At 34.6% G+C, this 14,467-nt stretch overlaps 2 protein-coding genes and 1 long non-coding RNA gene across 3 annotated transcripts; 2 read left to right on the top strand and 1 right to left on the bottom strand.

The window, feature by feature from the left end:
- The first annotated feature begins 1,334 nt into the window (after positions 1-1,334).
- On the top strand, positions 1,335-5,922 carry LOC105258141 (actin-5, muscle-specific). Its single transcript, XM_011269231.3, has 2 exons — positions 1,335-1,522; positions 4,518-5,922. The coding sequence occupies exon 2, from the start codon at positions 4,544-4,546 to the stop codon at positions 5,672-5,674; it is 1,131 nt and encodes a 376-aa protein (XP_011267533.1). The 5' UTR covers positions 1,335-1,522; positions 4,518-4,543; the 3' UTR covers positions 5,675-5,922.
- LOC109610492 lies at positions 2,029-7,511 on the bottom strand. Its single transcript, XR_003123766.1, has 4 exons — positions 7,355-7,511; positions 6,498-6,576; positions 3,190-3,950; positions 2,029-2,286 (listed from the first exon to the last, which is right to left on the bottom strand). It is a non-coding gene; the product is annotated as an uncharacterized LOC109610492 (long non-coding RNA).
- Positions 7,512-8,362: 851 nt separating this feature from the next.
- Positions 8,363-11,035, top strand: LOC105258142 (actin, muscle). Its single transcript, XM_011269232.3, has 3 exons — positions 8,363-8,567; positions 9,371-9,520; positions 9,916-11,035. Exons 2-3 carry the CDS (start codon positions 9,395-9,397, stop codon positions 10,918-10,920), a joined length of 1,131 nt encoding a protein of 376 aa, XP_011267534.2. The 5' UTR covers positions 8,363-8,567; positions 9,371-9,394; the 3' UTR covers positions 10,921-11,035.
- The last annotated feature ends 3,432 nt before the right edge of the window (positions 11,036-14,467 follow it).

The raw sequence follows: 14,467 nt of genomic DNA, 5'->3' as shown, positions 1-14,467 counted from the left end.
AGTTTTTTATAACATATATCTTTGCGCTAAAAAATTATGTTGTCATCACATGAATAAGATTTTTCGTGAAAATAAATAAAAGTGTCTCGATGCAATAATTAGCTGGGAATCAATTTTATCGATTTAATTGATATTTATCGAAGTGATATCCCCTTCTTCCTTCCAGAGAGAAGAAAAACCTATTCTTGAGATACATACGTGTATATATTTCTTAATGTAATATATTAATTTTTTACAGGGTAAATTTATATTTTTTTAAACAAAATTAAGTTAAAGTTAATGGGTTAAAAAATTAATTTAGTTATGTTAAAAGTTATACAAATAAAAAATTAACTCAATAAAAGTTACGTTAAGATTAAATTAACGTTAGTTAAGATAAAAGTTAAAATTTTGAAAAGCATTATTTCACTTTATATTAAATTAGATTGTAATTTTAAAATTTGATTACTCTAAATAATAATAATATGAATCATGAAATAAATTTGGGGGGAAAGTTAATAAGTTTAAGTTTATGTGTTTTAAAAATAACTAGTTAAGTTAAAAGTTAACTCTTTTTAAAATAACTAAGTTGAGTTAAAAATTATTAACTTTCTAACTTTTTTTTTAACTTTTAACTAATCAACTAGTTATTACCCAACCCTGGTTTTTCATAAGATATATCTTTGCGCTAAAAAATTATGTTGTCATCACATGAATGAGATTTTTCGTGAAAATAAATAAAAGTGTCTCGATGCAATAATTAGCTGGGAATCAATTTCATCGATTCAATTGATATTTATCGAAGTGACGCCCCCTTCTCCCTTCCAGAGAGAAGAAAAACAATTAACCGACTCGATTTAATTTTATATTATATTATATGTATATTTAAGATATATATTATTCAGATACTTAAATGCAATATTAGACACGATAAAAATAATGAGATAACTTTTATGTAATAATTTAACGTATTAATTTGGAAAGTCGATCCGGAAGTAAAATTTTGTTCATTATATTCTTGCGATACATACGTATATATATTTCTTAATGTAATGTAATATATTGGTTTTTTATAACATATATCTTTGCGCTAAAAAATTATGTTATCATCATATGAATGAGATTTTTCGTGAAAATAAATAAAAGTGTCTCGATGCAATAATTAGCTGGGAATCAATTTTATCGATTCAATTGATATTTATCGAAGTGTCGCCCCCTTCTCCCTTCCAGAGAGAAGGAAAACAATTAACCGACTCGATTTAATTTTTAATCGAAACGACCATTGTGCATTCCAAAGCACAAGAAGCGCAGAAACGCGCCACGGAGTATTTCCAAAGCGGCGAAGCGTACACGTCGATCCGCTTAGGGGCTGCGGCCGCCTAAGTTCGGCGAGCGTCGCGACGCCGAACGAGGCGATGCCTTTTTCGTGCCTGTCGAGCAAGCACCATCCCACGAAAATGCGGGGGCGTCCAGACGAGAGCATATAATCGACGTCGCGACGCCGCCGAGGCACAGACGCCGCTCCACCTCTGTCCCGTGCACGGTACGTACACACGTAGTAAACTTTCGCACGAATTTCCGCTATATCACCATCGGGAAATCACTTCCGCCTTTTCCGAAGGGTCGCTTCCTGTCCGCTCTATCGAAGGCATTGATCTCATTGATTCGCGTGCTCTAGTGATTAGTAAACAAAAGTGATAAGCTGCCGTACCATAAAGGATTATTCGTGATAACCAGCCATTCTCAAAGTAACAGCTTTATTATTATTCTTTTATTTATGTTTAGTCGAGATTTTAAAATTAAATTTACCGAACGAGCATTTAATACTGTTAAAAATCATTCGTTTAAAGATATTTAAAAATCATACAGTTGGAAATATTTAAATTCAATAATATTCAAAGCTAAGAATTTTTATTTGGTCACGTTTTCAATTATTTTCAGAATCCAAATTATTTCTCGTTAAAATTATTTAAATTAAATTTAAATAAATTATTCATATTTTTTATATATTTCTTATTTATTTTTCCTTATTTACTTTTAATTGCGATAAATAGAACTGAATCTGAATCAAATCTGTGTTTAATGATTGCTTACAGATTTCGAGATACAGATCTTATCTGGTTATATTTAATATCGTTATTTACCTAAGAAAGAATCTTCAGTTTGTTGTCGACTCCTTAAATGAAGTTCAAGTTCGCAGCATATCACTGTACTCATTGAGATCGAATTTTGGCGCATTGTCAAACCCGTATAATTGTTGTGTTGTATGGCACATCCATCATCATTCTGATAAGCAGTGAGCGAGACCTGTTCCGATCAAATTGATTTTAATCTTTAAATGCACAATATTTAATCAATTTTAACAGCAAAATATTACTCGTTAAATAATATTTGAAAATATTAGAAATAACGAAGTTAAAAATATTCATTGACTAATTTTCTATAACGAAATTATAATATTAACATTTCCTTTCAAGCAAATTTAAACAGTTGAATTAGCAGTTAAGAGAGAGAAAATATTTTTCAAGATAAATTGTGTTTAATTAATAGTAATAGATTTGCGGATTAAATTATTTTTTGCAAAATTTTATAAATAAGAAAAAATTTAGATATAAATAAAATTAATTTCGATACAGTGTATGTATAATTCTCCGGTTGTTTTCTTAGAATAAACCCAAGTAATGATAATATGATAAGTAAATACAGTTTTCGAGCACTAGTGCATATGTGCTAGAAAATATAATCTTTTTAATCTTTCTTTAAATCTTGCTCAGATTTTATTATTAGTTGCATTGGTGGCTGCGAAAATTCTAAGTAAAGATCAAAACTAGTTCCATTACGAAGATCAAAACTAGTTCCATTACGAAGATGAAATATTAAAAGAAGTATTTTGTGAATATTTACTAGCACGTGCATCAGAAGATATTTGCTTATTAAAATTAAATTTATCTAAAAGTATGATTAAAAAAGAAATATTATTTTATAAATGCTTTCAAATGTAGAGGCTCGTACAAATCAAAATCTTATATTATATTATGATAAAAATTATATAACACTTGTATGCACGCATTATTTAAAAAGATCGAGAAAATATGCGATTTAAATTAAGAAAATATCAAAATTATTTTACAACAACTGAAACATCCATTAAAATATTTTAATATCTCACAAAATTGAATTACTTCTTACTAATTAACTTTCTTCACTTACTTGTGTTAAAAAATGTTTAACGAGCCATAAAACTACAGTGTCATATTTAATATCCTTCGTAATATCGTGTTTCCATGCCCATCAAAGGACACATCATCTATGAATCGCACCCTCGTGTCTTCTTCTCTTAAAATTACTCGTTTCTCTAAGGAACAGTTTCCTCGATGTCGGTGAACTTTAAACATAGTTCACTCATGTCTTTCTAGAATTACAATTATCGGGATACGAGGGACGAGTTGGAAGCAGCGTTAATGTTAAGCAACATTGCTGCTGTCTTCGTCGTCGTGTTCAATCATATAGTCGAGGTCTTCGGCCGTGCAAACACGTTGGTTCCTTTTCCGCGCGGGCAAGCATAATTTTGGCACGCTCGGCGGGGCGTTATGTTTTATCCGTCGTCGTCGTCGGCGGTGGCGGCGTCGACCACCATAATCGTCGCTTGAACTTATTAGGGAGCGTCCGTCGGCCGTACGTCTAAAGTTAGCGATGCGTCGAGCAAAAATAGCCCCGCGACGCTGGGACCGCCTTGCCTATCGCTTTATAGGCAACTGGGTCAATTCTGGCTTCACGAAATCGTGGAACGACTTTATCGAAGACCTCTCACAGTTTGCCACTATCGTCAGATAGCAAATCTTTTTTTTTTTAAGTCAGTTATCCAGTTATCCCTCTTGCAAATTGAATTGATGTCCGTTTCGATGCAGCTTTTGTTGGAATTTTTATTCGTAAAGCATTATGCAACGTTTATCCAATTCCTGGGGGAATCCCTGAAATTTATAATTATATATTATTAGTTGTGAAATAATTTTTTTTATAATTTTATGATCGTTTTTGTTTTTTAAAAATTATCCTTAAAGTAAAATTTAAAAATAAATTTGCGGGTAGAGAGAAAGAAAGAATTGAATAAATGTTATTCATCAAAGAATTATTTCATTCGGTTCATATTTTTTGATTATTTTTTAATTACGTAAGTAATTTTGTCTTTGGTCCAATATTAAAGAATAAAAATACCAGTATTTATTTTTCTTTAGATTATATCATTTTCAATTTTGATTTCATTTTGATTGGTATTATTGCTTATGTAATAGATTATTAATACTTTTTACATAATATCTCATATTTATATAATTCTAATTAAAATTCTTTTTTACGTATAAAAGTGCTAGTGACGTATAACGTGAATCTTTTCTGAAAAAAAGAAGCGAGAATAACCTATGGTGTTAATATATCAATAATAAAAGATAAAAATGAGATTACAGATAGGTATCATAAGCGATTATCACATAAAACATCGATAATTGCAGACTGAGACTTCAACATGATTTTTGTTGCAGAAAGTTGAAATCGAAAAAAAGCCACAATGTGTGACGACGAAGTAGCTGCCCTGGTCGTAGACAATGGCTCCGGCATGTGCAAGGCCGGTTTCGCCGGAGATGACGCTCCTCGCGCCGTCTTCCCCTCGATTGTCGGCCGACCCCGTCATCAGGGTGTTATGGTCGGTATGGGTCAAAAGGACAGTTACGTAGGCGACGAGGCTCAGAGCAAAAGAGGTATCCTGACTTTGAAATACCCGATCGAGCACGGTATCATCACTAATTGGGATGACATGGAGAAGATCTGGCATCACACCTTCTACAACGAATTGCGTGTCGCTCCCGAGGAACACCCGGTCCTCCTTACCGAAGCACCTCTGAACCCGAAAGCTAACCGTGAAAAGATGACGCAGATTATGTTCGAAACCTTCAACAGCCCGGCTATGTACGTCGCTATTCAGGCCGTCCTTTCCCTGTACGCCTCCGGTCGTACCACCGGTATCGTTTTGGACTCCGGTGACGGTGTCTCTCACACCGTACCCATCTATGAAGGTTACGCTCTTCCTCATGCCATCCTCCGTCTGGACTTGGCCGGACGCGATCTTACCGACTACCTCATGAAGATCCTCACCGAGAGAGGCTACAGCTTCACCACCACGGCTGAGCGAGAAATCGTCCGCGACATCAAGGAAAAGCTTTGCTACGTCGCCCTAGACTTTGAACAGGAAATGGCCACCGCTGCCGCCAGTACTTCTCTCGAGAAGAGCTACGAGTTGCCTGATGGTCAGGTCATCACCATCGGTAACGAGAGGTTCCGTACCCCCGAGGCCCTCTTCCAGCCTTCCTTCTTGGGTATGGAATCTTGCGGTATCCACGAGACCGTCTACAACTCCATCATGAAGTGCGACGTCGATATCCGTAAGGATCTCTATGCCAACAACGTCCTGTCTGGTGGTACCACCATGTATCCCGGTATTGCTGATCGTATGCAAAAGGAAATCACCGCTCTCGCACCTTCGACCATCAAGATCAAAATCATCGCTCCACCCGAAAGGAAATACTCCGTATGGATCGGTGGTTCTATTTTGGCCTCCCTGTCTACTTTCCAACAGATGTGGATTTCCAAACAAGAGTACGATGAGTCTGGCCCTGGCATCGTTCACCGCAAGTGCTTCTAAACAATTATGCTCGATGCTATTCACTATTATTATTGTTATTATTGCTACACCTTTCCCTAAGATGTATCGTTCACTGCCGCATCGCTTTGTCTAGTTGGATCTCTGTTAGTCGAATACTACTATCATTACTATTGATCCGTGGCAGCGAGTCTTTATCAACGACGAGTCATACGAGCATATACGTCATCTTTTGTATATAAGTTTACGTCTATGGAATAAATCAATCTTATATTCTTACAGCCGTTTAATTCGTAATTTTTCATTCTTTGACCCTTATATTTGAACATGAAAATTAATTACCGATATCCCATTGAATATTTTGCATTATTTGCTATTTTTCGCGGAATATATTTTATTTCTTATTAATTAAAATATTAAAAGAAATAATATGTTATGCATCGGTCTAATATATTAATTAATTAAATTATTTAATCCGTTGAATGACAAATATTAATATAGTAATTCTATGACTTCTATGACTCTTTCAGACATATGATGTTTAAGTATGAATTTTTTTATAAAATGAATTGATATATAAACTATAATACACGTGAATCACATAAATAAGATATTTATTTATTTAAGATTTTTATTTAGAATTCTCTGAATAATTTTGGAGAAAGATGTTAAAAATTATAAAAAATTACAGATTTTAATTAGAGTTTATAAAATTACTGCATAATGAGATAAAATTATACAAACTATATGAAAACTTAAAAAATATTAGACCTGTGCGTAACTAATTCGGTATTAATTAAATAACAATCCATGCGAAAAACACATTTTAAATTGCATTTATGAAGATTATTACAAACATCGTTACCTCTCACTGATGCAGTAGCAATATAGACATGCGATTCAGGCCTATGCTTATCCAAACTCATCCCGCAAAATTTCTAATTCTGCAACAAGACGTATATGCGTGTAAATAGATATGCATTACTAAAATTAATAAGTAAAGCAATTACAATGATATTACACGAAATTCGTAAGTCGATATTACATAAAACGTGGACAAGAATGTCTCGAATGCCTGGCAATTTTCCAAAGTAAATTTTGCGGTATCTCGGATATTTTGTCGACAGAAATGATTTAATGGTACACCAAAGTTGTATTGTATGGCTAAAAATGCAACTAGGGAAAGGTGATTGTGTCACTTTAAATAAGTCTCAATAATACCGAATTATATTCGTACAAATTTAAACGATAGCTACAAAACCGGTTATTTCTGTAACCGATGTAGTAGCTGCCAAATTACTTTTTAATCGCATCAATTATAATAAATTATTATAATTATAATTATTATTATAATTATAATTATAATTATAATAATTATAATAATTATTATAATTATAATAATTATAATAATTATAATAATTATAATAATAATTATAATTATTATTATATTTATAATTATAATTATAATTATAATTATAATTATAATTATTATAATTATAATTATATTTATAATTATAATTATAATTATAATTATTTATTATAAATTCCTCTTTTTAGCTCTCAGAAATTAATAACGGATATGAAATCAAAAGTTGACAAATAGAGGTGAAAACGTTCTAAATTTTGCCAATTGATGCGATTACAATTTTTCTAGCTAGTTTGGATTTTATCGCTCCTGCTCTTTCGAGGGGGGGGAAAAAATGAAAAACGAATATGAGTTACCTTTGATACTCCCTTCGGCGAATGTCTGGGTCCTCTGCATTCTCACTGAAGCTACCCTCACGATTATCCGGGACCGAACCATAGCGATGAGCGAGAGGTGCTCGACGACAAAGGATGCGCCCTTTCGGGGTTGAAACTCGGCAATGTGAATCGGTACCAGCATCGGCTTTGCCGGCAGTCCAAAAAGGTGGAGGGGATCTTTGCGATGGCTCGAGTGAGTGGGTCGCCCCGTGCATTTGTTAATTATAGCAAATTGTAAGCTGCAATTAGCGAATAAGACTGTTTTCCTCGATACCCGCGGTTGTTTCCTCTCTTATGAGTCGATATGATTAGATGTCATCCGATCCGGATGTCTCGTAAACGCGAGCATAAACGACCCGATGATCGAAATCATCCAGTGTCCTTTATCAATTAAAAAATAATGATTTAAAAAAAGGAGAGTATTTATTTTTCAGATGAGCCATTGGATGTCCTTATTTCAAAAGAGAAGGCCTTGTAATCATCACGCTCGAAGAACGTTGCTTCAAGATGCTCTTATCGTGGCGACAATGAACCCTTCTTATTTTAGTCTCTGATATTTCGGAGACTCGATCCTTTCGCGCTTTCAAAAATCAGTCCTTCGAAATTTGTCTTTTCGAAATTATATATTTCTGAGCGTTCATTTGCCTTCGCGAATCCCTTCCTCGGAATCCACGTCCTTCGTATCTCGTTCAGGTCCTTATTGGATCCCACATTTACTTCAAACTCTCATATTCCTTTCGAGATCCCTTCCATTGATCCTCCTCTCTCCTTTCGAGTTTCACCCCTTCGTCGAGGCCCCCAGCGGCAGCCGACAGCCCTGGCTCGTGACGAGTCCTTATTTGGACCCAGGGGCCACCACCGAGTTGTCATCGTATTTGCCGCGCGTCGACGTCTCGACGTCTTCCTCCCTCTCTCTCCCTCCACCGGAGCTCCTCTGTTTAGGGCGGACTAAGGACTAGGCCGACTCTAACGGGCAACGCGGGCTCCCGGCCCAACGTTAACGCTGACGGCAGATTTCCATGTAAGGGGCGGACCGCTATTTTCGGCCGCCGACCGATATGGATAAAGGGACCCCACGGAGCCGGCACTGCGCCACTCGCCGCTCTCGCCGGTCTCTTGCACGACGTACAAAACGCGATCCTGAGCGATCGTCCGCCGATCTCTCTCGTTCTCGGCTCTGCATCAGCAAACGGTAATAATCCCCGTGCTTAGTCGCACCCGCGAATCACGGCAACCCCTTCGATTTGGGCGCACCATCTTTCAGAATCTCCTCCGATCTTCTTCGTGAAGATTCTCGATCACGGCAAGTGATTCAAAGGAACGTGTTGTATTAAATATTTTCCGGAAATTCCCCAGGGGAGAAATTGGGTGCGAAGCGAATCCGAAGAGGTTTGCGTGATTGAACAAGCCGCGAAGTGATACCTGGTGAATACGTGCACAAGTGAATTGATTACGATAATTTTGAAATTTATTTAGCAGTCGATTATGCCCCATGTCTCGATTCTTTAATTAATTCTGTGAATATCTTCTACAAATTCTCTCCTAAAAATTGTGAAAAATTAACTTCTTCGCATTAATTCGAATGCAATTTAATTAAGATTAGTCGAATTAATTTAATGAATTATTTGATTACCCAGGATTTTTTAAATTAATGATATAATAACTTACTTTATGAATTATCTTTTCAATATGTGTTCTCAGAAAGGAAACAACTAATCAAGATGTGCACAAGTGAACATTGATTACGATAATTTTGAAATTTATTTAGCAGTCGATTATGTCCCATGTCTCGATTCTTTAATTAAAATTAATTCTGTGAATATCTTCTACATCTCCTAAAAATTGTGAAAAATTAGCTTCTTTGCATTAATTCGAAATGCAATTTAATTAAGATTAGTCGAATTAATTTAATGAATTATTTGATTACCCAAGATTTTTTAAATTAATGATATAATAACTTACCTTATGAAATGTCTTTTCAATATGTGTTCTCAGAAAGGAAACTAACAGCTAATCAAGATGTGTGACGATGATGTTGCGGCATTAGTTGTGGACAATGGATCTGGTATGTGCAAGGCCGGATTCGCAGGGGATGATGCACCGCGTGCCGTGTTCCCTAGCATCGTCGGCCGCCCCCGTCATCAGGTTGGTCAGAGAAATATTTAGAAGCCTATCTGATCTCATAAATTTACCAACATTATTATTATTACAAACATTATTATTAAATTAAGTAGTTGTTAAAGTCTCATTTTAATTAACGCAATACATGTATAAATTAAATTTTGAAAGAAATCATTCCAAGAACGATTAAAGATATTAAGCTTTGCTTCAAGCTTTTTACATTCATGTATATTTTCCATCAAAACTTAAATTAAAACTTAAAAAATTAAAACTAATTTAATCGTTTCCGGGACGATTAAACCAAATTTGCTTCAGCCGAAAATGCTATTAGATTCATGAAATTCAGAAAAAGATGGACATATATTGTTAATGTATCTTCTGAAACGCGCTTATGTAACATGAAATATCTCGTTTTTCAGGGCGTGATGGTCGGTATGGGTCAAAAAGACAGCTACGTTGGCGACGAGGCTCAAAGCAAGAGAGGTATATTGACGTTAAAGTATCCTATAGAACATGGTATCATCACCAATTGGGATGACATGGAAAAGATCTGGCATCACACCTTCTACAACGAATTGCGTGTCGCTCCCGAGGAACACCCGGTCCTCCTTACCGAAGCACCTCTGAACCCGAAAGCTAACCGTGAAAAGATGACACAGATTATGTTTGAAACCTTCAACAGCCCGGCTATGTACGTTGCTATTCAGGCCGTCCTTTCCCTATACGCCTCCGGTCGTACCACCGGTATCGTTTTGGACTCCGGTGACGGTGTCTCTCACACCGTACCCATCTACGAAGGTTACGCTCTTCCTCATGCCATCCTTCGTCTGGACTTGGCCGGACGCGATCTTACCGATTACCTCATGAAGATCCTCACCGAGAGAGGCTACAGCTTCACCACCACGGCTGAGCGAGAAATCGTCCGCGACATCAAAGAAAAGCTCTGCTACGTCGCCTTGGACTTTGAACAGGAAATGGCGACCGCTGCCGCCAGCACTTCTCTCGAGAAGAGCTACGAGTTGCCTGATGGTCAGGTCATCACCATCGGTAACGAGAGGTTCCGTTGCCCCGAAGCTCTGTTCCAGCCTTCCTTCCTGGGTATGGAATCTTGCGGTATCCACGAGACCGTCTACAACTCCATCATGAAGTGCGATGTCGACATTCGTAAGGATTTGTACGCTAATACCGTTCTCTCCGGTGGCACCACCATGTATCCCGGTATCGCTGATCGTATGCAAAAGGAAATCACTGCCCTCGCGCCCTCAACCATCAAGATCAAGATCATCGCTCCACCTGAGAGGAAATACTCCGTATGGATCGGCGGTTCTATCCTGGCCTCTCTGTCCACCTTCCAGCAAATGTGGATCTCCAAGCAAGAATACGACGAGTCTGGCCCTGGCATCGTCCACCGCAAATGCTTCTAAAAGAATACATCGAGGGTCAATCAAACGTCCATTCAAGCACCATCGCCGTGACTCTTTTCCTTCCCTTATCTATCTCCTTTTCGATACACTAGACCTGCCCTTACAAATTATACAATATCCATCATCCGAGAAAAGGGAAGGAAAGGAGAGACAAAAAGAAAGAGGAAAAAAGGAGAAAGATGAGAAAGGAAGATGGGGTATCAGACGAGATCGCAGAAAAAAACTTATTACTTTCTCTCAACTGCCTTTATGCTACACATTTACCATACTTAATAGTTTATACAACACGATTATTTGATTATGAATATTAATTAATTAATTAATTTACCATCTTTTCGACAACCCGAGCAATGAGTCCTCCTCCGCCCACACGTGTAAACGTACGCATACATATCTACCACACAGACAGACGATCGCGTAAGTTTGACATTTGCGACACTCGTAACATGATTATCGACAGCAACAACGAGGGATACGAAGCACATCCGGCCACGTCGATGTCGGCCACGTCTAGCATGGCTGTCCGGCAAATCGCGTTCTTATTGTACCTTACGATTAATTAACAATGATAATAAAATCGTATGTTATGTAATAACTCCACGTTAGAGTATGATTTTTCACCAATGTTGTTCTCGCGATGACAGCTCCATTGGATCTGCAAAAGAGAAACTCATCATCCTCGCACAATTGTTAGAATATATTGAGCTTTTGAATATAAGCGGATGACATAATGCCACGTGTCATCTCGAATTTTTCGAAATGGAAAATATAAATATAAATTTTCTAAAATATTCTAAATATCAAACATATGCAGACATTGATGACATTTTTTATTCGAGATGCTGAAGAAGAGACCAGAATTAATGTAGACCGGAGCAAGCCGATCTGTGCTCTTGCGAATTTTTCTACAGTTTCAAAATCGGAAAATATATATAATTAAAATATATAATATATAATTAAATATAAATATATAATTAATATAAATAAATAAAAAAAATATACAAATATATAATAATATAAATATAATATAAATATATAATATAATATAAATATATAAATAAAAAATATATAAATAAAAAATATATAAATAAAAAAAAACAATATATAAAATTTATGATTTAAATTTACAATTTAAAATTTAAAAATCCGCTTGCCATCGCCTACTCTTCTTTTCCTTTTCTCTTAAAGGAAATGTAACATTATCTTAGCCGCAAAAAGCGAGAGAGAGAGAGGAAAAGCGTCGAAACGAATAGGTAAGAATGTGAAATGCTCCTTCTCGGTGGAAAAAACGCCGTAAGAACTCCTCTTCTTCGCACCTATATCGTTTTCAGGTCGCTTTAGACCATACATGAGCAACGGGCTACGCGTATTTTGGGCGATAGCCTCGTTATATTTGGCGCGCCATATTGTCGGCCACGTGCCGGGGATGCGCGTAACTCAATAGGATCAGCGAAATACAATAATATACGCGCGATACCCACGCGGTTGAAGAAATAGCGAAAATAGAGCCCCTCCTAGAATCCCGGTTGCGGTTCTTACTTTAAAATCCCTCCCTTCTCGAGCACTAAAATTAGGGTGAGCGCGCGCGTAAAGATGGAAGCGAGGGGAAAAGAAATATACAGGGTGTCCCAAAAGTCCCGGACCGATCGAATATTTCATAAATTATGCACTTTAGAAAGAAATGTTTCAAACAAAAGTTGTATGGCTTGAAGGGGGCCATCAGATAGTGGCAATGATTATACATGGGTGAGTCATTTGAAAGTCACGTGAAAATCACCATCAATTTCTTAAACGGAACTCTCTATTTTTTATTACATATTCGTGTAGCTTATCTCGAGAGCTTTCCAAAACACTATAATAAAGTATTTCTTCATTGAGTACTTTTTTGAGTTATGAGGCTTGAAATAATTTCTTAATTTTGCATAAACCATAAAATATCTAGTAAAATATTGAAAGTTTCTTATTTTTTCACGTACAATTCGAATCTGTAATAAAAAGTACCATATTCCCCTAAAAAAATTCAACTTCCGATCCGGATGACGTATTTCCGGTCAGAATTAAAAGTTGAAAATATCACCATTTGATAGAGCGTACTCGATTTACTTAAAAATTGTTCGCGATTTTTCATAAAAGCCATTTATTTTCATTTTAAAAGGGGTGTACGGGTTTGTGACATCCTGTATATACAAAAGTACAATATATGTTTACTTTATCATAAAAGAAAGGTGCCAAAAGTTTATGCAGTATATATATATAATAGATTATTTTAATATAATTATAATATATCCTACAAAAATAATAATATAAAAAAAAATTGCGCCAACTAAGAATGAAAACTTGTACAAGTTTAAATACAAAATATTTCAATATTGAAAACTCTGTTATACAAAATAGTTGCTTTTAATAATTTCCAAAAATAATAATATTAAAAAATTAAAAATTTGTTTAAGGATGTTTTGTACAATCCCAGCAAAAAGTAGCTGAAAATCAATATTGACGAATATATCCACTTTTAGTATATTTTGAGTAAGAAATTGTGTGGAATATTACAATTTGAGCTTAGTTACAGTGCAGAGATGTATTTTTTAATATTTATTGCGTTTTTACTTAAATATTCCGAAATTTTGTTTATCGAAATGATTAACTTTTGGCAGAGAATTTCGCCTTGTGACAGATACATGGCTAACTTTATTAAATTATATTTAATATCTTTTTAATCAGTTAGTATTTGTATAATATTATTTGACCAAATATTTCCTCCGTATCTAAACTTTTGCAAATTTTAAACAAATTCTGAATATTATTTCCATGTGTTTTTGTCATTTGAATCGACGTAGTTATACGCTTCCCATAAGAACACATGTTAATTCGGTGCAAATTAAAATTTATAACTTGTGAACACTTTAGTAAATCGATTTAAAAATTGTACTGAAGATTCTAAACATATGTAAGAGCATTTTGTACAATTTTCATTAAATTCTCAATATTTTGAAAATAGATACAAAACATCCTTAAAAATTGAACACTGAAAATTAATATAAAACTGAAATCATATAAAACTGAATTAAATAATTATATAATTAATTAATTAAATAATTAATTAATAATATAAAACTGATTTAATATAAAACTGAAAATTAATATGAAAGAAAAATAAAAAAAATTCTCAATATTTTGAAAATAGATACAAAACATCCTTAAAAATTGAAGACTGAAAATTAATATAAAACTGAAATTATATAAAACTGAATTAAATAATTATATAATTAATTAATTAAATAATTAATTAATAATATAAAATTGAATTAATATAAAACTGAAAATTAACATGAAAGAAAAATAAGAAAAATTCTCAATAATATTTTGAAAATAGATACAAAACATCCTTAAAAATTGAAGACTGAAAATTAATATAAAATTGAAATTACATAAAACTGAATTAAATAATTATATAATTATTTAATTGAATAATTAATTAATATAAAACTGAATTAATATAAAACTGAAAATTAATATGAAAGAAAAATAAAAAAATTCTCAATATTTT

The sequence above is a fragment of the Camponotus floridanus genome, unplaced genomic scaffold (genome assembly GCF_003227725.1).
Source record: "Camponotus floridanus strain SB8 unplaced genomic scaffold, Cflo_v7.5 scaffold120, whole genome shotgun sequence".
Lineage (NCBI taxonomy): Eukaryota > Metazoa > Arthropoda > Insecta > Hymenoptera > Formicidae > Camponotus > Camponotus floridanus.
The sequence above is the reverse complement of the archived record's forward strand: the minus strand, read 5'-3'. Positions and strand labels throughout refer to the sequence as shown.